The sequence below is a fragment of the Linepithema humile genome, chromosome 7 (genome assembly GCF_040581485.1).
Source record: "Linepithema humile isolate Giens D197 chromosome 7, Lhum_UNIL_v1.0, whole genome shotgun sequence".
Lineage (NCBI taxonomy): Eukaryota > Metazoa > Arthropoda > Insecta > Hymenoptera > Formicidae > Linepithema > Linepithema humile.
The window spans coordinates 13,689,405-13,714,534 of NC_090134.1; the positions used below are offsets into that span (position 1 = coordinate 13,689,405).

At 34.1% G+C, this 25,130-nt stretch overlaps 4 protein-coding genes across 7 annotated transcripts; 2 read left to right on the forward strand and 2 right to left on the reverse strand.

Annotated features, from left to right (window-relative positions):
• Positions 1 to 2,792: 2,792 nt before the first annotated feature.
• On the reverse strand, positions 2,793 to 6,263 carry LOC136996922 (uncharacterized). The gene is made up of 4 exons (XM_067359625.1): positions 6,122 to 6,263; positions 5,926 to 6,032; positions 5,384 to 5,755; positions 2,793 to 4,653 (listed from the first exon to the last, which is right to left on the reverse strand). Exons 3-4 carry the CDS (start codon positions 5,702 to 5,704, stop codon positions 4,117 to 4,119), a joined length of 858 nt encoding a protein of 285 aa, XP_067215726.1. The 5' UTR covers positions 5,705 to 5,755; positions 5,926 to 6,032; positions 6,122 to 6,263; the 3' UTR covers positions 2,793 to 4,116.
• A 1,420-nt stretch (positions 6,264 to 7,683) lies between these two features.
• On the forward strand, positions 7,684 to 12,702 carry LOC137001225 (uncharacterized). 4 transcript variants are annotated; one of them, XM_067359619.1, is made up of 4 exons: positions 7,684 to 7,803; positions 11,025 to 11,248; positions 11,905 to 12,150; positions 12,409 to 12,702. In XM_067359619.1, the coding sequence occupies exons 2-4, from the start codon at positions 11,038 to 11,040 to the stop codon at positions 12,555 to 12,557; spliced, it is 606 nt and encodes a 201-aa protein (XP_067215720.1). In that variant the 5' UTR covers positions 7,684 to 7,803; positions 11,025 to 11,037; the 3' UTR covers positions 12,558 to 12,702. The 4 variants fall into 4 exon arrangements, 2 of the variants coding, with proteins under 2 accessions (XP_067215720.1, XP_067215719.1); XR_010891310.1 differs by having other exon boundaries at positions 7,690 to 7,803; positions 8,830 to 11,248; positions 12,409 to 12,546; XR_010891311.1 differs by having other exon boundaries at positions 7,738 to 7,803; positions 8,841 to 11,248; positions 12,409 to 12,543.
• On the forward strand, positions 12,601 to 15,746 carry LOC137001228 (uncharacterized; the record flags this gene model as incomplete). Its single annotated transcript, XM_067359624.1, has 3 exons — positions 12,601 to 12,928; positions 13,013 to 13,420; positions 13,710 to 15,746. Coding segments are annotated over 3 exons (858 nt in total), but the record flags the coding sequence as incomplete, so codon positions are not given.
• Positions 15,747 to 17,122: 1,376 nt separating this feature from the next.
• Positions 17,123 to 19,577, reverse strand: LOC137001226 (uncharacterized). The gene is made up of 2 exons (XM_067359620.1): positions 17,503 to 19,577; positions 17,123 to 17,138 (listed from the first exon to the last, which is right to left on the reverse strand). Coding segments are annotated over exons 1-2 (1,728 nt in total). The 5' UTR covers positions 19,230 to 19,577; the 3' UTR covers positions 17,123 to 17,137.
• Between the last annotated feature and the right edge of the window lie 5,553 nt (positions 19,578 to 25,130).

A 25,130-nucleotide genomic window follows, 5' to 3' on the forward strand; every position in this document is an offset into this window, starting at 1 on the left:
ATATTTAATATTATAATAAAATTGCGTGATTGTGGTGCTGTAGTGCATGCCCAGCAAACACAATATATAGCTGCTATATAACGTAGAAATAACATGTAACAGATATTACATATAACAAATGTTACACTTGTAACGGTGCAGCCCGCAAGCTGCATCGTTACGGCTACGGACCGACCACCGTCCGTACCCCACCAAGGGCGCATCGAGCGCCGATAAAACTATTGTCGAAAACAACGGCGGTCAATCGCCGAAAAGACCCCCACACCCGACCGTTCCGAATTTCCGTTTTGTGAGGGGCTCGCCGCCGAAACCGCCGATGCTTGCCGATCCGCAGTCAGTCGGCCGCCAGCCGGGTATAAAAGAGGCCCGGCTGTACGCCTAATCACCAGATCCTGTTCGCTGCTAGACAGCGAACAATCCTGCTGCGAGCGTTCTCATAGTCCGCCGAGAATACTCGGATTCTATGCCTTATTCCAGGTACACGAGCGTCCTCGGTACCGTTTCTATCTCCGATACAAGCGTCCTTGTATACCCGTCAAGCGTACTCAGCTCCTCCGGGCATCGATCTTCGTATACAGGGCATTCCCTTATACTTAGTCGAATCGCCGCTCTAAATCCGCCTTCGTACGAGCGTTCTCGTACGTCCGCCGATCAGATTCGGCCTCAAAGCCTCTAGTGCGAGCGTCCTCGTACTCTCGTCGAGCGTACTCGACGCCCTGTTTCTAATTTCGCGTTACCGCACACCAGGATTCATCCGCAGAATCCATCCGGCGGGCAAACTACGGGTGTTTACGATAATTCAAGTTCGAGTTAGTTTCACTAGGACCGAAAAATGAGATAGACATAACCATCTAGAATCTTTATGATTTATGACAACTCAACGCTGTCTTGTATTGCTTGAGTTAAATTAATTGAATTTGTTGAGTTTATAGAGCAAATTTTATTGTAATAAAAAAAGGTTAACTGCAAATCAGTCTATGAAAGAAACAAATAATGTTGGTATGTATGTTGGTATACCTCTTTAATAGATATAATTATATATATATGTATATAATTATATTTATTAAACTCAACAAATTCAATGAATTTAACTCAAGCAATACAAGACAGCGTTGAGTTGTCATGAATCATAAAGGTTCTAGATGGTTATGTATATCTCATTGTCGGTCCTAGTGAAACTAACTCGAACTTGAATTATCGTAAACACCCAATGTCGACCAATCCGCGCCGTCAAGCGACCCGTCACGATCTACGATCGAACGGACTCGCGGTACCATCACGAACGCACTCACCGACGAGCATTGCGTTGTACCAACTAGAGTCCCTAGAAGTAAAGCTGGTTCTACAATAAGTTGCAAATGCCCCGTCACCGGTCGCGAAGGATGGCAACTACTAATTGGAAAGCGCTATTTCTAGTTATTTTTAGTAAAACGGAGCATTCGCGACTGGCGACGGAGTATTTGCAACTTATTGTAGAACCGGCCTAAGAGTCCGGCCAATGTTGTCCCCTTTTTGATTGGCCACGAAAGAATATGGCGCGATCAATCATTGCTGTCGAAATTTCACTATAATTACGGTATAATTTGAATTGAATAAAACAAAATAGAATCACTTGCAATTTATTATCAATTAATTTATTATTAAAAAAAATAAAAATACATAAGTTTTACATTATTTAATAATAGAGTGCATAGCCATTGTCTTGCTATTAAAAATTGGACGTCGCAGACGTTCTTTTGGGCAATTAATTTTTATTCTGTATTTGATAAAATGTATCATAATTTTGTCAGATAAATTATGACAATTTTTTAAAGTATCACATTTAATATTATTAGGTCCTTGAATAAGTTCTCGCTGTTTCTTAAAAGATGGCGTAGCGGCACTCTGTGCATGGAATTTCGTACGGAAACGCATCAGCTAAGTAGTACTATATGTAACCTCAAATTCTAGTAGATACAGTTTACCACAGTGTCAACCACGTGTTTAATTACCTATTGCGAAAATGTCTACTTTTGTGCCAAATAAAGTGTTTTTGCGGGGAATTTTATTGCACTGCTTTATTCAAAAGAAATCTGCAGCTGAAGCACACAGAATTCTTGTTGAAACATATGGTGACAATGCTCTGTCGAATACGACATGCAGAGACTGGTTTAGGCGCTTTAAAAATAATGACTTTGACCTTGAAGATAAAGAACGTTCTGGAGCACCGACAAAGTTTGAAGACGAAGAAACCTAATGAAACTATCACGGGAGCTCGCTATCGACTTCAGATGATGCGTTTGAGTCGAGCTCTAAAAGAAAAGCGGCCACTATACGGGCAGAGACACGACAAAGTCATTTTGTTACATGACAATGCTCGGCCACATGTGGCAAAACCAGTCAAAACTTACCTGGAAACGCTTCAATGGGAAGTTCTACCTCACCCGCCGTATTCACCGGACATAGCCCCCTCGGATTACCACTTGTTTCGGTCGATGGCGCATGGTTTGAGCGAGCAGCGCTTCCATTCTTTCGAAGAAACCGAAAAATGGGTCGATTCATGGATTGCGTCAAAAGATGAATCGTTTTTTCGACGGGGGATTCAATTACTGCCAGAAAGATGGGAGAAAGTGGTCTCTAATGATGGACAATACTTTGAGTAAAGTTATTGTAAGCCTTATATTTTAAATTAATGTTTTTTTTTAACAAAAAAAACAGCGAGAACTTATTCAAGGTCCTAATACTCATTTTTTGTGTAAAAAATTGAACTAAATCACAATTTACGCCTCTTAAAAATGATAAATATCGGCGAATTATAATTTCCATTTTGTAAAAATAATCAAAAGTTTCATTATTTACAAAGAACAATGTCAATGGTTTATAACAACGCATATAAAGAAATGTTGAATATTTATAACTAGAATTATATTTTTTAGATCCTGCAGAATATATACATTCGTCACAAACTTTGTAATATTTGTAAATTTTAGAAATAATGTAACCACAAATACAATAAAAAGCATTTTTTTCGTTATTATCCAATTCAATAATCTTATTTTCAATATAATCAGGAATTTTAGGGATTTCTAATAATATTTGTCTAATAATCTTTGTTTTCTGTTGTCGAGAACGTTTTAAAAAATCAACAAGTAAAGTACCATCATCTTGTTCATAATTTGTGTTTTTCATTTCTTGCATATACTGAGAAACGCTCAAAAGTTTCAAACTCTGTTGAAATTGTAACGCATTAGGTGTAGGAAATTTCTTTCTCAAATTTGAAAATACGTTTTTAACACAGTCATTTGTAAATCGGCTACCCAATACGTACAAAAATCCGCGTTCATTAATTAAATATTTAGTTAGTTGAATGTAAGAATTTGTTGTGATCACTACGCCGACTTGGACTGCCTTAAATATATCTTTCTTTTCTCCAATTTTCATGGTTCGAAATAATTCAATAAATGACTCTAAAAAGTTAACAGCTTCATTAAATTTGTTTTCAGATTCTACACTTTCAGGTTTCTTTCTCAACGCAACTGAGGCATGCCTTGAAGTAATCAAAGTAAACCATTTAGATACTATTTCGATAAAAAAGGCTGTTGTTTTATATTCTTCATTATAATATTTTTCACTCATATAATTCAATGCGCTGCTCAAATTTTGATTAAATACATTTACTGCCTTATTAACTTTCATTTTGTTAAACTGAGTCGTTGTGAGAATATCTTTATTCAGCTTTGGAGCAAATTTGAAAAACATATTTTCTTGTTCTGCAACTAATTCCTCAAGATGTGAACATCGAACAATAGATGATGATAAATTTAAGTTTTCGACATAATTTGGTGGGACAATAACACTTTTGTTATTTATTAATGCAGTTTTAAGATTTTTAAGAAGATGAGGGCCATCAGCAAAAAAAAGAGTTTACGTTGTGGATTGACAGGATGAGACACAGAATTTTGAATAGTAAAGGACTTGCAAGTATTAATTCCAAAAGCATGCCACATTTTTTGATTAGATGCTCCCATGTCAGATGTAACTGCATGCACATAAGGATCGATTTTTTCAGCTTTTTGAATAATTTGTTCAATAATAGGTTTTAATCGTGCACCATCAAACCCTTTAGGATTAGTGAAATCATAGGTAACAATTTGTTTCCATCGTGTGAAAATACCACCAAGCATAAAAATCAAACCATGTGTAGCATGCATATTTGTTTTTCCTTAAAAAATAAGAAATACCAAAAAAATACAAAAATAAGGAACATAATATATTAATATAAGTATATTTATAAAGAATCTTTACCTTGGGAATTAGGAATAGTAATAAATCAGTAATAGAGTTTGTCAACGGATCAATTCGTTCACCTTCTACAAGACTTATCTCGTCTATTCCAAGCATACAGTCTCTTTCACGATCATCAGTAAAGTATTCTATCTTATCTTTTAAAGCTTCAAAAATATCATCACATATTCCAGGAGAAAAATTAATACCTTCAAGACTTCTTCTCAGTGTGCGTCTCGATGATAAGGGAATATTTTGATTAATTAATTCTTTATAACCATTTTCTGTACATGCTAATTTTAGTCTGAGTGCCTTCTTTACTGTTTCATTAGACCATTTATATAGTCGACGTTTTTTTGAGTCATGTTGAAGCCATTCTATCTGATCGTTCTTGAAAACTGTTTGATTTGAAATGATATACCGCACACTTATAGTCCTCGTTTGAATAGAGAGAAATAGCTCCTATTAAAAATCCGTATTTAGAAAATTTAATCAAATAACTTGTAAATTATTAACTCAAACTAACCTTAGTAGGTTACAATAATTGTTCTTTGACAGAATAATTTAAATAATCATAATATAAAGCATAATATAAATACGTTTTGTCATACCTTGAATAATACACCCATACGGTGTAAAAAGATTGTATACTAACCGCCTAGTGAGGCGAGAAGGGAAGTAATTCCCGAATGGCCTTGACCAAATCTTTGGAATAATACACCCATACGGTGTATAAGATTGTGCACTAACCGCCTCTTGAGGCGTGAAGGGACGTAAGATCCCGAATGGTCTTGACCAAACCTCTAGAATCGTACACCCATACGGTGTAGAAAGATTGTGTACTAACCGCCTCTTGAGGCGTGAAGGGACGTAAGATCCCGAATGGCCTTGAAGGGCCACACCTTGACACAGTACGGTCTCGATAAGAAAAAAAGGTCTCAAATATAATCTCAAATATAATCTCAAATATAATCTCGTGGGCCCACTTTTACGTTGCACGTGCATCGTACTACTACTTCTGTCGGGGCGCCCTCTCTGCTTTTTTTTGTGGCGCCAGTCTCTCGCCCTCTGCCGTTTGGGCGAGCGGCCTATATCCGCATTACGAGCGGGAATTTTGAACAAAAACTTTATGCAATATATCTCTTGATTTTAATATACCTTCTTCGACACGTAATCTTTTTTTTTTACAACGCTTTCTATTACGAGCGAGTAGAACCTTATTACTATTTTTTAATTTATTTATCACTTTGTGTGAAATCTCTAATTCATTTTCAGCTTTCTTCAATTGCTGTTTTAATTCTTCAATTTTTAATAAAACAGGGTCCAGTGGACTGGATATTGTGGATACTGAAGTTAAATTAATTGTATTAGAAGACTCCAATGGTGCAGAAGACTCCAATGGTGCAGAAGATTCCAATGGTACACAAAAAGTATCATTCATAGATACTACAGAAGTATTAAAAGAATCTTGAACCTCTTTGTCAATATTTATCTACGAACATAAAAATATTTTTTATTATTATATTAACAAATTAGATTCTGAAAAATAAGACATTTAATTAAATAAATATTAGGTACCGCGGAAAGTTTGTGTCGTTTTTTTCCGATAAACGACATCTCTTAGAAAAACGACACAAACTTTCCGCGGTACCTAGTATTTACTTGACAAAAACCCTGGCTTCTCTATATGTTTCGGTAGAGGAAAAATTGTTGGTACAGAATTAGCCTTTAATTTTTTTTGCCATCGACATGAGGTTTCTCCCACATTTCTGATGAAAAGTGAACCTATTAATACAGATATAAAGATAATATTTCTTTCATAAATTTTATATTATTAATTATGTAAATATGTACTTACATCACAAATACACGAATAATCATTAGGTTCCCAATTTTTTCTATTTACTTTTTGGGCCCATAATGCTCGGCGTTCAGCATTTTTTGGAAAATGCCTCATCGAAATGCCATCCTCACTTTTATTGCGACAATGAGGAACGCAGCAAAAAGTCATTTTCTGAAAAAATTAATTAATTAAAAAATTTATTCAAGAATTAAGGTTATAACATAGTTTTATTGATTTGCATACTATATTCATATTTAAATTTTCTAATATTTTATATTTTTTAGAAAATAATCAAATAACGAAAATTGTCTTACCTTTTAATAGACAACTTTTTCAAAATATATCAATAATTAAATGATATATATATTTAATATTTAAAACACTGGTCGTGTCACTCACTATATATATGGTCGCCATTTTATTTCTAACTAGAACATTAGCCAGACTCTTACTTCTAGGGACTCTAGTACCAACCACTACGACACGATCATCCGCGCTTGCGCTCTCGCTGCTCGCACCAAGACGCCTCACGTCGAACTTTAATAATTCAGTCACCGTTGCTTTAAATAATTATTTCGCCGTTTGCCTAAATAATTATTTCACCGTCGCCTTCATATTTATTTCACCGTCGCTTTTGTATATATTCCACGCCGCTTTAAATAATTATTTCACCGTTCGCCTAAATAATTGTTTCACCGTTGCCGATACTTCAGATTTATTTCACGCCGCTTTAAATAATTATTTCGCCGTTCGCTCAAATAATTGTTTCACTATTGCCGATACTTTAGATTTATTTCACGCTGCTTTGTATTTATTTCACGCCGCTTTAATAACTATTTCGCTGTTGCTTAATAATTGTTTCACCGCTGCTTATACCAATCTCACCGATACTTTTACGATTATTTCACGCCGCTTTAAATAATTATTTCGCCGTTGCGTAATAATTATTTTACCGTTGTTATACCGATCGCACCGGTACTTTTCTACTTATCTCACGCTACTTCCCAGATAGCATATTGTATTCTCAGTATATTCTGAATACATACCGAATCTGCCATATATATAAATAATATTCTGAGAATGTACTGAGTATATATACGAAGTATATAGAGTTATTGGTATATTCTGAGGATATCGTACAAAGTAAAAATTTTTAAAGTTTATTATATATATTTTAAGTGTGTTTTCAGTATATTCCGAATATATTCTGAGTATATTCTAAATTTCCTATGGACATGTATATATACATATATATATATTTTTTTTCATTAGTCATTTTTTCATTGGTCATTAATTAATGTTGTCACGTTCTATTGAATCTAATGGCGTTTTTCATTAGGACTGCACTCGTGCAGTGTTTCCATGAGAGCAATGTTAAAATACACACTGTCTTTGTGCAAATTTTAACATTGCTGTTATGGAAACACTGCACGAGTGCAGTTTCAATGAAAAACGCTATAATAATCAGTCCGCGTTTTTATGGCAAAAACTGCATGCCAGTGCTGCACGTCGCGCCGCCCACCGGCGCGTGGCGCGCGCCACCATTCACATTAGCCATTGTTCATTAATCGCTGTCATCTCGTGCTCGTCGTGAATGGTTTGCTTGTTACTTTTGGGCCTTTGGTTTTCGTCGTGCCTATTTTCTGAAGTCAATCCACCTAGATTACGTGTCGAGCGAGGAATCCTAGCGAAAAGAGGTATTTTTATTTTACCCATATATATATATATTTTTTTTGCACTTTTAGCCGGTGCAAAAGATTTATTGTTGAATTTCAATATATCTATTTCACATCCCGACAAGTCTCAAGTAAGACGCGACTTGAGAGCACAACTTTTCGTGTTTTTCATGCACCGAATTGCGAAATAACCTCAGTCTAATATCAAAGATTTCCCAGTGTTAAATCTCAGAAAATTTTTGATACTTATAATTAAGGTTATATTTTATAGAACATTCTATGCGCGCGGTCACAAATAAAATTTGCTTTGATATTAAAAAACATTTTTTAGATTAATGAGATGAAGCACGAAAAAGCTTAATGTTCTTATAAGAAATAACATGACTATGAAATATACAAGTATTAAGATCCGTTTTTAAGAAGTGACTATTAAATACTACTACTATAAAAACTATTTCGTAAAGTATTGTTTTCATGTCTGCAGAATTACTTATTTTATATTATCAATGAAATGGTGTCTTAGGAACTCATTTAAGTAGTACTTAACATAAATAATTTTAAAGAAACGACTATATATTCGTTCGACTTTATATGTTTCGTAGTTCTTTTTGTGTTTATTGAATCCTCTCTCCCATACTTGCACTTCATATTTTTCGCTACATATCATGCTTTCTCACTATTGCAAATATGCAGTCTTGTTATGTACACTTTTTAATTCCGTTGTTTATATTTTAGTAAGTATTTAAAATTATTTAAAATATTTCAAAGAAATCAGACTTTTTTCATAAACATTTCCAAATATAAACAGATTCTAAATGTACATAAAATAAATCTAGCGCTATTTAACACTCTCTAGAATCTCTTGTGTGATTATTAAAAATATATAAAAATTAATAACAATTAAAGTTTAGTGTTTTTTACCACCGGTCTTTTTTAATAATTTGTATTTTGTATTTTGTCATTACTGGCAATTATATATTTTTTGCGTGGCAGTTTATATCGATAAATTCGCACAAGGCTATTATAATGAAGAGTAATACAAATTAGTAAATGCGCAGGTGACAATGAATCGAAAAAGCTTATTGAAAAATATAAGCTCCTATTCTAATCGACATCGTCGCAGACTTCGGCAAGAAGAGATACAACTGTTATCGAAGGCATTATTGGATGACACTGATTCTTCCCCACAGACCAGTTCAAATGTAGAAGACGAGTTATTGCAAACCAACAAAAGCAGATATGATGAGATAAATCTTCAAGATAATCATTATGATAATAATGATAGTGATAATAATAATGAGGAACAGGTACAAAAGGATTGCGAAACAGAAGTGTTATGGAACGAATATGAATATGAATATCTTCACGTTCGCAAATTCAGCGATTCTGAATCTTCAGAACAAGAAGACGACATCAATGATGAAGTAGCTAATTTGCCACAATTTCAAGAGTACGAAGAACAAGAGGGTAATGAGCCGATGAAAAAATTCCTTATTGATTGGGCAATTAGATATCATATCAAGCATGATGCGTTATCACAATTATTAAGACGGTTACGACAGCATGAATGTACTGAATTTTCCTGTTTACCTGTAGATTCACGGACACTTCTGCAAACACCTAAAAAAACTACATTACGAGATGTTCCACCAGGAATATATTTCCATCTTGGTTTAACAAGTGGCATATTAAAAATACTATCCCGGGTAACCGGGGACCTTACAGATTGCATTAATTTGCAACTTAGTGTTGATGGACTACCACTTTGGAAATCAATGCCGGATCAGCTGTGGCCAATTTTAGCTGTAATACCGTACAGAAATGTTTTCACTGTTGGAATTTATTGTGGAAAAGAAAAACCTGCCTCGGCAAATAATTTTTTTGAAGATTTAGTAGAAGAAGCTAAAATATTATGTTCAGACGGAATTATATTCAATGGTCGACATTTCCCTTGCTATATATTTCAACTGATATGTGATACACCAGCAAAGTCCTTTGCATTAAGCGTAATATCACATACGGGCTACAGAAGTTGCACAAAATGCACAGTTGAAGGAGATTACATTAAAAACCGAATTTGTTTTCCACGCTTTGGCGCACCGCAAAGAACAGATAAAGATTTTAAAAATAAAACTGATGAATCATATCATAAAGACGGCATTACATGCAATCTATTGGAAATACCAAATTTTGGCCCCGTTACGAATGTACCCGAAGATTACATGCATCTAGTTTGTTTGGGAGTTACTCGTAAATCGTTAAACTTATGGTTATATGGTGACTTAAAATATCGTCTTCGACTTCTTATACAGCAGCAAATATCAGCACGCTTAGAAAACGAGTTGTTACCATGCCTTCCAATTGAATTTGGACGAAAACCAAAGTCGCTAAGATATGCTAGAATGTGGAAAGCTACGGAATATCGCCAATTCTTGTTGTACACGGGCCCTATAGCTTTAAAATCAAAGTTGCGATCTGATCTGTATAATCATTTTGTATCTTTGCACGTGGCTGTAAGAATAATGTGCTGTGAAAAATTACACTCTCTTTTACCATATACACAACAGCTGCTAGAACATTATGTTTCTTCTTTCGCAAAATTGTATGGAAATCACAATGTCTCGCACAATGTCCACGGGCTCGTACACCTTGTCGAGGATGTCGAAAAGTTTGGTCCTTTAGATGGTTTTAGCGCATATAAATTTGAAAATTATATGCAGACATTGAAAAGATTTGTAAGAAAACCCAATCAGCCCTTACAGCAAATTGTACGACGAATAGCTGAAATGGAAAACAACACAGTTATCATTAAGGCTTCGGTGGAAACTGAATTCAAAGTTGATCTCAAATCAAAGCATAACACTGGACCTCTTATTGCACATTGTAGTGACCCCCAATACAAATGTATAAGACGTGGAAATGTGACGCTAAAGGCAGGCAACAATGCAAATTGCTGCTGTGGTTTAAGTTGTGGGAAAATTGTTCTTATAGAAAACATAGCATATTGTTTGCAACTAAAGAGTTTCGTAATTATAGGACGAGAATTTCTTCATCGAGATGACGTTTATAAACAACCTTGCAACTCTTCATTAATTGGAATATATGCAGTACATACTCTATCAGAATTACAAATATGGTCTTTACAAAAAGTTGTCATGAAATATGTCAAAATTACACTTGCAAAAAACAATTTTGCTGTATTTCCTTTATTGCATACTGATATAAATGCCATTTGAATGTAGATCTCCAAAAATAATGTCACCGTCGGAACATGATTATTATGCCGTCATCGAGTTTTCCGATGGATTGCAACTAATACCAAGCAATTGGTTAAATGAGGACATGTCAATGGCTCGATGGCCCACTTTGACAAATGTACAGCGCTACGAAAAGGCTATTCGGAACATGGAACCACCTAAGGAATTATGGACGAACATTCCAGTTATAAAAATAATAGCCAAGGATTGTAAGTATAAATTCTTAATAATTTATGCAATATATTGCACATTCTTCTTCTTTGACGCAGATTTTTTATTGCTAAAATAATATTCACATATTTTCTATGGCATTGGTTTCCGAGTGATAAGTGCGTATTTCTGCAATAGAATAACGTTTCGCAAACTACAATATAAAGTGCCAATTCCTTTAAACAACGAAAGCCTTTAATATTTAATATGCATTTATATTTTTTATATATATATAATAATCTTGTTTATTTAATTTATAAAGTAGGAGTATCTTCCGATTAAAGACTCAATAGTTTCTCTGTAAAAATAAGAGTTCGTTTAATTATCCTGTTTACAAAAGTATTTACATTATTTTATCATACCTGTAAAAATAAGAGAAACACCATTTAAAGCCTCTAATCCAGGTATGATATTCTATTTATAGGAGCTGATTAACAAATTATTGCACTTCACTTTCTATACTTTAACTGTTCGATCATCTGCTCCAATTCTCGCTTATCATTCTCTGTCGTCTGCTCCGTAGCGATCCCCGTCAATAAGCTTTGTCAATAACGCGGCCGATTCAAATTAAAGACAAGTAACGACGCGAGTATATGAGGTGTCGTGCTTTTCTTTACATATATAAAATATTTATATAATTAATTCTTATTTATAGCATCGTATGAGAAAGCTAAGGCCAAGCTGAAAGATGCAGAATTATTAACGGATTTTGATAATGATTCAGACGCAAGAGCGGACAAGTTAAAGCGATCTAGAAAAAAGAGAGCACGAATGAGCAATAGCAGCAGCGACGAGGAAAAATTCAATGGAACAGAAGTTCAATTAGACCCTTTTCCCCATCCTCCTCAAACCATCAATTCAAAGACTCCTATTAACATTTACAAGGCAAAGAAAGAGAAAGGTAAAATAAAATAATTCGGAGTAAAAAATATAAATTCGTCAGATTTATGCAGAAATTTTATAAATACTAATCGCGCGCAGGTTAATTATTAATTTTATTTGAAATTATTAAGTTGCGTGACAAGATTCCTCAATCATAAGTTATACTATACAATTTTGTAGTATTATAAAAACATAAAATATAGATGTCTTTTATTTATTACTTGTTAAGATTCCCATTATTCCTAAAATGATGAATATATTTCCTTTTAATTTCCAGCTGTTTTGATAAAAAATGGTAATCAACGCTTGGCCATAAATGATACAACGCCGCAGATAACAAATGATATACCAGTCTTCAATAAATCTCCTTGTACTTCACAAAGCATACCAGCGAAAAAAAGTACAGAGAATTATTTATATTCTTAAAACAAACTTTTTTTTCTGGTTTTTTATGTTGAAATAAGTTTTTTTCTGTTTTTGCTCCCTTACAGAATTGCCAAATGAACCGAGTTATACATCCAATAACGGAAGTATCAATTCGCAGGATACATTATCGAATAAATATGCAAGAAAAAATACGGAATTTGCAAGAAATCAAAATAGTCCTGGTACCGTTGTACGTCACATTCATTCTCATGCAGCTGAAAATCAAGTTACGAATGTAATAACGTCAGAACCAACTTTGAATATTGATGACAATATTATTTTTGATTTTCCCGAATTCGAACAACAAAAAGAAAATGCATCTCCTTTGATAGACTATTCGCCAATAAGTCATATATTTAATAATAATCAAAGTAAGCAAACTTATATTTTATTAGAATGTATCTTTTTTTTATTAAAGAAACAATTTTTAAAGTATTTCTTTTTAATTATTATAGGTGTGAACGTGTTTCAACGCTTTGTCGTGAGATCATTAACTAACATAAAGTTTGATATACAGAATTTGCAAAGGGAAATAAAAACAATTAGGAAGGAATCATTTGCAACATTGAATCGAAAATTTGAAGATGATCTATTAGAGGAGGAGAAAGAGAATGTACTAATAAATCTCCCTCTCAAAACTATTGATGGCGATTTACGGGAATTGGAGGAGAACTTGACAAACAAGGAATTCAGAAGTCAAGTTATAAAACAGCTTCTGCAAACCGGTGGAAAGACATTAAAACATATGTCCCTACAGTTAATGCGTAAATTGTTTTCCGACGACTTGGCAGAACAATTTAGTTGGGTTGGTGGCAAAAAGAAAGAAGTTTTCTCAGACTTGCGTATTTGTAAAGCAATTTTGTGTGAGTTTTCTACTTTTCATTGTACTACTCGACAAAAAAATTCTGCATAATTATACAAATATGCATCAATTTTGGCCCAGAATAATAATGCATAAATGTGCAATCTAAATAAAAATAGTATTTAGTATTTGTATAATTATGCATAATTTCATATAATTATGTATAATTATTCTCGGCTAAAACCGCATACATATTTTTAGCATATAATTGTGCATAATGTTGTATAGCTTTTCCCAAATACCATTTTTTTTTATTAATACAGCTTATTTAAATAATATATAATTTCCAGATGTGGTCGGCAAACGATTTACAGGTGCAACCGAGGATGATATTGCTGCACCAATAAAAACTTGGCTAGCACACGCCAAAGAACGCGCTAATAGCGCAAAAAATAAAAAAAAAGTAAATTAAAAAACTCAGTTGTTAAGATCATACAAGTATACCGTAATTTTTTTTTTGAACGACATTTAATTTACTAACATTTTTTTTGCATTTTCTCGAAAAGTTTAGTTGCGGCATTAATTTTGCTCATTGTGATAATAATTTATTTTAATCGTTTTATAATGACAACGTTAATAAAAAAACTATACTATGTTATTTTATGATGGTCGATATATATAAAGTGTATAACGATTGTTAAATTTTAAATGTTTACATTATATAAATAAATAGAAAAATATACTGTAATTAATTTTTATTATTAGATATGCATCGGCATATCTACATTGCATGGGTTGAATGTCTTTTACAGAATGTGAACATGTTATACGCGTTAAGGATGTTATAATAATATTAAGAAATTCTTTCAATATATCTCAGAGTATCTTCATATTATTAGAACATTACTTTTAATATATATATATATATATTTAAAAAAATATATATATAATGTGCACATTCTATATAAAGACATTCAATCCATACATTGTGACCTTACCCATATGCTTAGAATATTCTCCGCATATACTAAGCATATTGTCCATATATATCCAGAATATTCCTTGAATATGGCCAGGATTTTTTTCGAATATCGCCAGTATATACTCAGGATCAGAAAATAGCGGACATTTGGTCATTCCCAGATTATACTGAGAATATCCCAGGATATGTTTTGAATATTCTAAGAATATCATTAATTTCCCGGTCAAATATCCTACGAACATTGTCAGAATATCCAAATGCTATCTGGGTTGTATATTCTTTCGAATTCGCTTCGCACACGCTTCGCATGTACACACGAGCATTGAAGCAGATCATTTGAAGCAAGTCATTTCAACATCTTAATTAATAAACGTTGTTTCTTTACTTTGTTATAAACGAGCATTTATTTTATTGACATACCCTCAACCGACCGAACCTGGATTCCGGCGAGCTACTCCGCGTCCGCCGAAGCTCACACGGTTTCACACTTTATTTATATTGTGATTTATAATATTTTTGTATTTTATAATATTTTATTGTGATTTATAATATTTTTTATACATATAATGTAATTGTGTTATAGAATTGTTATTTTGCTTTGTTGCTTACTGGTTATAATAAAGTAAATGGCAATATAACTTGAATGTAACATGTTATATAACAAGTGCTTCGTAAATATTATTTTAATGTTATATATTTATTTATTTGTAATAAACTGAGTGTCGGGAGGAAACAACGCGAGTTAGCATCAGAAAACAACTGCATACGCATCTTGTTACGTGTGCGCGCAGCGGCTACTACGTCAATGATTGGTAGTGAGCAGTGCTGCAAGATCGAGCATCCTGCAACAAAACAACATGAGGGGAACGGCCCCCACCATGCGGGCACTACACAAGCGAGAACCGCACGTCACGCGTCCGTGTGCGCACGCGTCAGCGTAGCATGCTATATTTTGTCACTTCCCCAGCCCGCAAAAAATGCTACGTACGAAAAATGCCAAGAAGCCAAGCGTTTTTAATCGAGTAAGGCGAATCGCTCGAATAATAAAGATTCCGTCTTCTAGACCTGTATCTTGCAACTTGTTTTTTTTCTTTTTTCGCATTTCTTTCTAACGCACAATCTAATGCACAATCGAATAAATAATTAAATAAATTTTTTTTCTAAACAGTATTATTTTATATTCATTAAAAATATACGCATAAGTTAAATTATTAACTGTTGAAAAAGATATTAATTTGCTATGACTTGTCAATAGAAAAATAAAATATAATTTTACAATTTTTTAACAAAATGCAACTTTAACATATGCCAAGATTATTAATAAATATAAAATAATACTTTTTTGTCAAAAACATTATTAAATAATTTGATTGATTACTGTTAGAAACTCATATGCAAAAAAAGTTGCAAGAAGCAATTTCCAAACACAATATCTTCAACATTTAGCTAATTGCTTTACCCGTTTAGCCACGCTTGCTACTTGACATTTTCTTCTTTAAACTTAAAAGAAAGATATATTAATAATTTATTAGTAGTTAATAGTGGCCTTCCACGCCACCCATGAGGTGCCACTAATAGCGCGCTAGATTTTTTTAAAGTGGATCTTTGCCTGTAGCCCTATTATACCACATATTATTGCAAAATACCACAAAAAATATATTACTATGTAAATATTATGTATATTACAATATAAAAACTAAATGTATATTATAAACATATACATATATATTAGTATCATATATTAGTATCATATTCACGTATAAATAATAGATGTGTATGGTACGCACGCGCGCGCGCGCGCACGCACACACACACACACACACACACACACACACACACACCCACGCACACATTATTAGAATTTTATAGCGGTTGAAGAGACTTCAAATATAAATATTGATAAGGTTGTTTTTTTTAACTTTTGTTTAATTTTTATTTATATATATGTATAAAAAAATATCAATAATTTATAAATATATTTTGAATATTCGGCTTTGTCCGTCTTATTCTGCTGCGACCACCTCTCCCGCCACGGCCGCCCCTCCCGCCACCGATTCCTCTGGCTATTGAATTTTGATAGCCTCCTGTGGCTCCGCGAGCAGCCCTCTGGACATACCAGCGGGCTCGTGCACGACCGGCTCCTCTCCTTTTTTTTCCTACAAAATAAAGATTGATGTAAATAATCAATAAAATAAAAATATTGTATATGTCTATGAAGAATGTAATAATTCAAAATTTATTACGTACTATATTTTTTTGGATGCGGTTGCTCCGGCATCCGCTTCAGCTGCTGTTGTTGAGGCTGCTGCTGTTGTTGTTGCTGCTGTTGTTGAGGCTGCTGCTGTTGTTGTTGCTGCTGCTGCTGCTGCTGCTGTTCCACTTGGAGGCGCAGCCTCACAACCTCCTCATGTTGCAGCTGCATTTGCTACTGCATTTGCAACAGCAGTTGCTGCAAATGTGGAGCTTCTACTTGCATTGTGTTTTCTGTAAAAAGAAAAAAATATATATATGTATCCTTTTTTTTAAAGATATTATGTGTACAATTATAATAATAACTTAAGGGGGAACACCAGGGTGACGGCCGAAAAAAAAGGCTATTTTCGTGAATTTTTTTTTCATTATCTAATAGTTTGTTTAATTTATAAACTATATATGTTAAAAGTACATACTTATATTATGTTAGAAAAAAAATTTCATAAAATAATATTTATATTTATAATAATTATGGTGATTGATGTGCACCTCGTCTGAAAAAACATAGGTGCACGGGCGCTCGTGCTGCATCTGAACGGGAGCTCTGAAATAAATTTTTTAAATTGTGATTTAAAGTATATGAATGTAGTTTCAGTTGCACGTACGGATTTTTTGATAAAATAATTTTTGACAAAATGGCACTGTTTAAAAAAAAAGTTTTCGATTTTTTAACAAAAATTTGTTACTTCTTTAATTGTTTTTCAAAAACTAATAATCCGATTGAAAAATCCGTACGTGCAACTGAAGACAATTTTGTTGTAAACATTCTGTCCAAATTTCAAGTTATTCGGATAAAAATTGGCCGAGATATGAGAGCGCCCAGTTACGAAAACGTGGTTTCGAGAAAAACGCGTTTAAAGTTTTACAACTAATTGGTTCATATAAAACGATAAAATTTTGTAACAAACCAAAGTGCGTCCAATCCGGGTGCATATGAAGTGCCTTCTGAAGCAATAGCTAGTTCTTCGGCTTCGTTTCTGCTTTGCTTTCTTCGCAATCTTTCCTCACGCGTCGCCGCTTGCGTTCGGAGGTCTGCAAGTGAAAGCCGTTGATCGTCCTTGTAGTCGCGAAATTGTGATGCTGACAGTCCAATTCTAATTCCCAGCAGCTCCATTATTTTTAATACATCGGTGTATCCATCATTAAAAATACAAACAGCAATGCTTGCAGCGATTTCTACGACTATACCTCCACTTGATGTTGTTTTTAGATCGATGCTCCAAATCATGTTGTTAAAACTCTCATTATTATTTTGAGTAAAACCTCCCAAGCATTTTTCAAGTAACCTTTTATCACTCAAATCTTTATAAATGGGAGTGATTGCATCAATGACTACATCAGGAAGCGGTGTTTTGTGTGTATAATCGCTTTGTCGTACAGCTTTTGCTCGCTGCCAAGTGCACCAAGAATTTGGCCCCTCCGGGCAATAATCATGTTTCGGATTGTCGTCAGATGAACTCTTGTGATACAGAGTACTCCAAATCGCTTTATACATTTCATCCACAGAATTTTGATGTCTGCGAATAGCTAGTCCGTAAAAAGTACTTAAATCATCAATTAATTTCGCTGTAAGTTTTCCTTTACCTCCTAGTCCTTTATTTTCTTTTTTACATTTACGTAACCTTGCGCCCATTCTTTTTTGTACGTGGTTAATGCACTCTTTTTTTGTAACAGGATACGGAACCGAATCGACGATTGCTTTGTAAGTTTTGCTGTCACCGTCTCCAATATAATTTATATATCGAACATTGTGAAGATCTTCGGATCTTAGAAACATTTCGCGAATTCCCTCGACTTCCATTTTGCCAGAGGAGCCTTCATGATTTGCCGTGCATTCATCTGCATGAGATTGTAACCACTCTTCGTATTCTACAGTATTGCTTCGTTTTTCCCAAAAAGTGCAGGCTTTACAAAAGGAAGATTTTATACTTATATCGAGTACTTTACTTGTATAATAACCGATCAGAGATGAAACGCCGAACAACGAACTAAAGCCCCTTTTTTTCCAGCTTCCGTCACCAGATACTGTAATTTCTGTAGTCTCTTGAACATTTAATGCTTCTGCAGTTTTCATTTTTTCCTCTTGTGCACTAGATTTTAATGAAAGATTACAAATCGATTTTGCAGCAGTGTGGATTTGTTTCACGAGAGAGTCATAGAAGGAACGGAAGATAGGTCGAGGCAAATCCATTAGTCCGCAAAACTTTTCTGCTCCATTCAATCCGATTCCCAATAACCTCATTACAAATATAAATCTTTTGTTTATTTCATATGCATTAGAAATAAGAGGACACGATTCGATGTATTTCGGATCACATTCTTTACATTTGATAACTAATTTAAATCCGAGGCCACGTTTACTTGTTTCGTGAAATTCTATCTCACTTCCACACGTTTTGCAACACAGAAATACTGCCATAACGGGAAAAACCGAAAAAAAATTTAAAATTCTATATGATATTGTTGGATCAATATCAATATCCTTATCAACGGTTTTCAATTTTTTGGATGACGTGCTTTTGTCGCCTACATTTTGTTCTATTTCAAATCGATTCAGAGGACGTTTCAATTTTTTGCCGTCTTTAGTTGGTTTCGGATTAGATTGTTTCTTGCCTTTTCGATCCATCTTTAACATAAAATGAATATCTCTAATAAACTAAATAAATAACCAAATAACTCTTAGATTTTCAAATCAACGTTTGCTACGAACCTTGCGCCTCGAAGGTTGCCGAAAGATTATTTTTACACGCTTAACGGTCGTCACAAAAACATATGTACATACTATACAACAGAACTCAAGCACGTAGACAACAAAAAAATACTGGTAAAACTCCCTATAGACAGATCAAGGGGACTGCCGAATCTTTTCAGATAGCGCGCGGCCGGTTCTACTAGCGGCATCTGACCAAGTTCTACTCTATGACATATTTACTATAGTTCCGTTACGAATTTCACCATAATATTATAGAGACATATTTTTAAGACTCCAAACATCACAAAAATGCAAAAAAAAAAAATCGATTTTTTGAAACCGTCACCGTGGTGTTCCCCCTTAACGTAATTACTTTAAAAACGTTAATTTTAGCACAAATATAATTAATAATATTAATTACTTACCGGACGAAGCGTTCTCCATGGCAACCTGCGCTTACTTTTCCATGAATTGTGAAAATAGCGGCGTTTGAAGAACGTGGACGCAACTTCGATGCGCATAGCGTTCTGCGCATCGAAGTCGCGTCCACGTTCTTCAAACGCCGCTATTTTCACAATTTGTGGAAAACTAAGGAACTAAGGAAAACTAAATGCGCAGCATTTTTGCGATTCTCAATTGTTTCTGCGCGTAAACCGCGTTTGCATTGCGTGGTATATATAAGAGCACGGCAAATTTTAATAGTAATATTTTATATGCCGCTCATTTCTTTTCGTTGAAAAAGCTTAGGCAGTCTTGACTGTAAGTTTTTCAAACCTTTCTGTACATTTACGTAATTTTTCTTCTCTTTCCTTATTTTTTTTCTTCTTTGAATCTTTGTTTTTTTTTTGTTTTCTATAGTTTTATTTTGTATTCATTATAAAAATATGTGATTTATTAAAAAAAAAATGCAAGTGAAGCTTTTCAGAAGCTTGGCTTCGCGATGATAGATATAAATATTGGATACAAAAAGTACCATTAGATGACAGTTTATTTCATTGCATTATATGTGATAAAAATATTTCTTGCAACACGAGCATTTCTAGACATGCAAATTCTACGCATCACAAAAGTAATATTAAAGAAGACACATCTTTGTTATTAAATAATAATTATATTACTGTAGAAAAAAATATTTCTAAGACATTAAAATTTCAACCACAATGGTTAGAAATAGAGTACTTTCAACCATGGTTACGCGAAGTATCACACGATAAAACATTATGTTTTTGTTCCTTGTGTGAAATATATCTAACTGCTAAAATGTCATGAATTTCTCGTCATGCACAATCAATAGCACATTTTACAATTACTAAAAATGTTAATATGGAAACGAAAAATACAGACGAAGATGTCAATATGCCGGACGAATCAATTTTGTTGTTCGATAAGCGAAAGAAAGCTGCAGAAATTCGATACGCTGCTTTCATCGCTGAGAAAAACATTTCGCATCAAACTGCGACAGAAATTCTCACTTTTTTCCAACAAATAGGAAAAGATTCTGACGTATTGCAAAACATGAAAATGAGTCGGACTAAATGTCAAAAAATTATTTCGACCGTGTTGTGTCCGGTTAAAACGGATCGTGTAGTCGATATTATTCAAAATACTAAATTTACTATTTTTATTGATGAAACGTCTGACATTTCTAATCAAAAATGGATGACGTTTCATGTTCGGTATGTTGATCCTGCAACATTAGACATTCGCTCGCAATTAGTCAAATTAATAGATATTGATGCAAGGAATAGTAGTGCGGAAAAATTATTTGATGCTTTTAAACGAGAAATGTATAGACTGCAAATTCCATTTTTAAATATTGTTGCCTTGTCATGCGACAATGCGTCCGTCATGATGGGTAAATATTCATCATTTAAAACAAAACTTGAAAAAAAATGTAAAAATTTATTAACATTTTCATGCCCATGTCATTCCGCTGCACTTGTTGCACATACTGCATGTGGTAAGATCCCAGACTATTGCGAGGAATTCGTAAAAAAAATAGCAAGTTATATTAACAGTAGTCCAAAACTATCAGCTATTTTTGAAGAATTTTGTGAATGTTTTCAGAAAGCAAACCGAAAAATTTTAAAGTTGTCCGACACACGATGGCTTTCTCGGCATTCATGTATTGAAAGACTTTTAGAGTATTGGGATACTGTCGAGCATTTTTTAAAAGAAATGGTAATGAGTGAAAGAACAAAGTCTGGACAAAATTTATTATCTATAATGCAAAAACTTGATATAAAAGCATATTTATTATTTTTAAAACATATTTTACATTTTGTTAATGCTTTCAATGCATTTTTCCAAGCTCTAGAAACAAGAATACAGTTATTGCAGCCGAAATCATTTCAGTTCCTAACCATTATTTGTAAACATTTCTTAAAGTCAGAACTTTTACAAAATATAGTAATAATTTTGAATTTTCCAACAAAGAAAATCAAAAATCTTTTAACGAAGTATATTTAGGAGATAAATGTGAAAAATATCTTGACGAGTTGATAACAGAGGGACACGCAAACGTAGTTGCAATAGTTTGAGAGAACTGTTTGCAATTTTACATAACTGCTTCCCAAGAAATTTGTAAAAGATTACCAATAAATGACAAATTTTTATCAAAATAAAAAATTTTCGAACCGGACACAGCTTTACGTGATATTAATAGAGAAACTTCATTTAATGATGTTTCTTTTGTCGCTCAGACTATTGGCGGGTTTAACGAAAACGGTTTAAGAAAAGAATGGTTTGCTTTACATCAAAGCTTTACAGAAGCAGAAAAAGATATTCTATCAATGTTGAATTTTGATGACATGTGGAAACAAATTTTCCAACGCACTCATCAATATCCAAATTTAATGTGTCTTTTGAATGCTATAAGATCGCTACCAAATTCTAATGCCGATTCAGAAAGAATCTTTTCCTTGCTGCCAGATATAAAAACGAAAAAACGAAATCCACTTTCATCTGTCAGTGTCAATGCTTTATGCGTGCTTAAGTCAGCATTGAAAGCGAGAGGGGAAACAGCTGTAGACATAGAAATTAAAGAAAAGCATTTGTCTCTAATGTCCGCGGACAAATTGTATTCTGCATGTCCTAAAAAAGATAAAAGTTGTCTAACACTATATGCTGCAGATATTAATGAAATTGCTGGTCCCTCCTCGTCTAATAATATGCAATAATAATGTTTAAAATAAAATTTATTATTGCATTGCTCATTACTAATATTTGCTTTGTTCACTTTCAGATGTATAGAATATCATGCCTGTGACATCAGGCATGATATCTTATACATTTGAACATCATGTCTGGTATCGTGTATATCAGACCACACTTTTAAATGTTTAGAAAATCATGTCTGTTACAGACATGATATTTTAAACATTTAAACATCATGTCTGGTATCATGTATATCAGACCACACTTATAAACGTTTAGGAAATCATGTCTGTTATAGACATGATATTTTAAACATTTAAACATCATGTCTAGTATCATGTATATCAGACCACACTTATAAATGTTTAGGAAATTATGTCTGTTACAGACATGATATTTTAAACATTTAAACATCATGTTTGGTATCATGTGTAACGGTGCGTATTTTTACGCCTCACGGGCGGTGCGTAATGATGCAGAATTTCGACGGTATGCGGATTTTTCGATGCGGAATTACGACGGTGCGTAGTTAGCGAAGCGGATTCTTACGACGCGGAATAACTCGTCGGTTTGCCAGAGTTCGTTCGTGTGGTTTATCGGGAGACTCCAAATTAACAAAAATAATTTAAAGAAAAATAAATATTTATTCAATAGAGCATTTGGATTAATAATATAATTATAAAAGAAAATAGTAACAACGAGTACATGAGTATTTCTTTAACGGTCTAATATCTTAACGGTATAATCGGATACAACTATCGGAAATAAATATTTTAATACTGAGTAGACTGCGTAGTTTCTTAATCGTGTCGCGCGTTTGGCCGCAATTTAAATAATTATGAACATGATTAATTCTATTTAACTCTAAATCGGTCGGTTTGTACGGTACGGAGCAAAGTAATAAAAAATAAGTGACACCGCGTATATCCGAGCCCTGCTGAGTCGTCGACGGTTGCCAGTGCGCTGTGTCCGAAGACAGTGAGAGACTTCTCTCGTGCAAGGGATATCGGAAGTCGAACGCCGGGAACACCCGACCGAGGCAGAGAACGCCCTGCCCCTAGAACGACGGGAAGTCGGAAGTCGAACGCCGGGAACACCCGACCGAGGCAGAGAACGCCCTGCCCCTAGAACGACGGGAAGTCGGAAGTCGAACGCCGGGAACACCCGACCGAGGCAGAGAACGCCCTGCCTCTAGAACGACGGGAAGTCGGAAGTCGAACGCCGGAAACACCTGACCGAGGCAGAGAACGCCCTGCCCCTAGAACGACGAGGTATAGGAAGTCGAACGCCGGGAACACCCGACCGAAGCAGAGAACGCCCTGCTCCTAGAACGACTATCGGGATGGGAGCGAGTACGACCGGAGCTTCAGAGTGCGCCCTGAGGCTTGTCCGAGTCGTACTCGGGGGAATGGTCTCGATCTGTTCCGCGAGCCGGCTTTTATACCGGTCGCGCTACCCCCACTTGGGGTGCTACCCTACCCGGCAGCTACCCCTTCTCGAGCTTTTACCCTCGAGTTGGGGGATCGGAATGCGGCCCGAAATGGGGGTGTTCACGTGGAGCCCGCATGACGCTTAGTAACAGCGCGTGCTGTTACAATGTATATCAGACCACACTTATAAATGTTTAGGAAATCATGTCTGTTACAGACATGATATTTTAAACATTTAAACATCATGTTTGGTATTATGTATATCAGACCACACTTATAAATGTTTAGGAAATCATGTCTGTTACAGACATGATATTTTAAACATTTAAACATCATGTCTGGTATCATGTATATCAGACTACACTTTTAAATGTTTACGAAATCATGTCTGGCATTTCTATATGTCAGACCACACTTTTAAATGTTTAGGAAATCATGTTTATTACAGACATGATATTTTAAACATTTAAACCCTATGTCTGGCATTATATATGTCAGACCACAAGTATAAGTAATAGATATATGCGTGCGCGCGCGCACGTGCGTACCATACACATCTATTATTTATACGTGAATATGATACTAATATATGATACTAATATATATGTATATGTTTATAATATACATATAGTTTTTATATTGTAATATACATAATATTTACATAGTAATATATTTTTTGTGGTATTTTGCAATAATATGTGGTATAATAGGGCTACAGGCGAAGATCCACTTTAAAAAAATCTAGCGCGCTGTTAGTGGTACCTCATGGGTGGCGTGGAAGGCCACTATTAACTACTAATAAATTATTAATATATCTTTCTTTTAAGTTTAAAGAAGAAAATGTCAAGTAGCAAGCGTGGCTAAACGGGTAAAGCAATTAGCTAAAATGTTGAAGATATTGTGTTTGGAAATTGCTTCTTGCAACTTTTTTTGCACATGAGTTTCTAACAGTAATCAATTAAATTATTTAATAATGTTTTCGACAAAAAAGTATTATTTTATATTTATTAATAATCTTGGCATATGTTAAAGTTGCATTTTGTTAAAAAATTGTAAAATTATATTTTATTTTTCTATTGACAAGTCATAGCAAATTAATATCTTTTTCAACAGTTAATAATTTAACTTATGCGTATATTTTTAATGAATATAAAATAATACTGTTTAGAAAAAAAATTTGTTTAATTATTTATTCGATTGTGCATTAGATTGTGCGTTATAAAGAAATGCAAAAAAAGAAAAAAAAAAACAAGTTGCA

What these genes read in the sequence shown, in the direction of transcription:
- LOC137001225 (XM_067359618.1), top strand. Translation starts at nt 7,701, where the DNA reads ATGGTTTGCTTGTTACTTTTGGGCCTTTGGTTTTCGTCGTGCCTATTT. An exon ending in AGGAATCCTAGCGAAAAGAG is followed by an intron (nt 7,804 to 8,829) that starts GTATTTTTATTT and finishes AATACAAATTAG; the next exon opens with TAAATGCGCAGGTGACAATG.
- LOC137001226 (XM_067359620.1), bottom strand. Translation starts at nt 19,229, where the DNA reads ATGTTAAAGATGGATCGAAAAGGCAAGAAACAATCTAATCCGAAACCA.
- LOC136996922 (XM_067359625.1), bottom strand. Translation starts at nt 5,704, where the DNA reads ATGAATGATACTTTTTGTGTACCATTGGAATCTTCTGCACCATTGGAG. An exon ending in ATATATTGCATAAAGTTTTT is followed by an intron (nt 4,654 to 5,383) that starts GTTCAAAATTCC and finishes ACAGTTTTCAAG; the next exon opens with AACGATCAGATAGAATGGCT.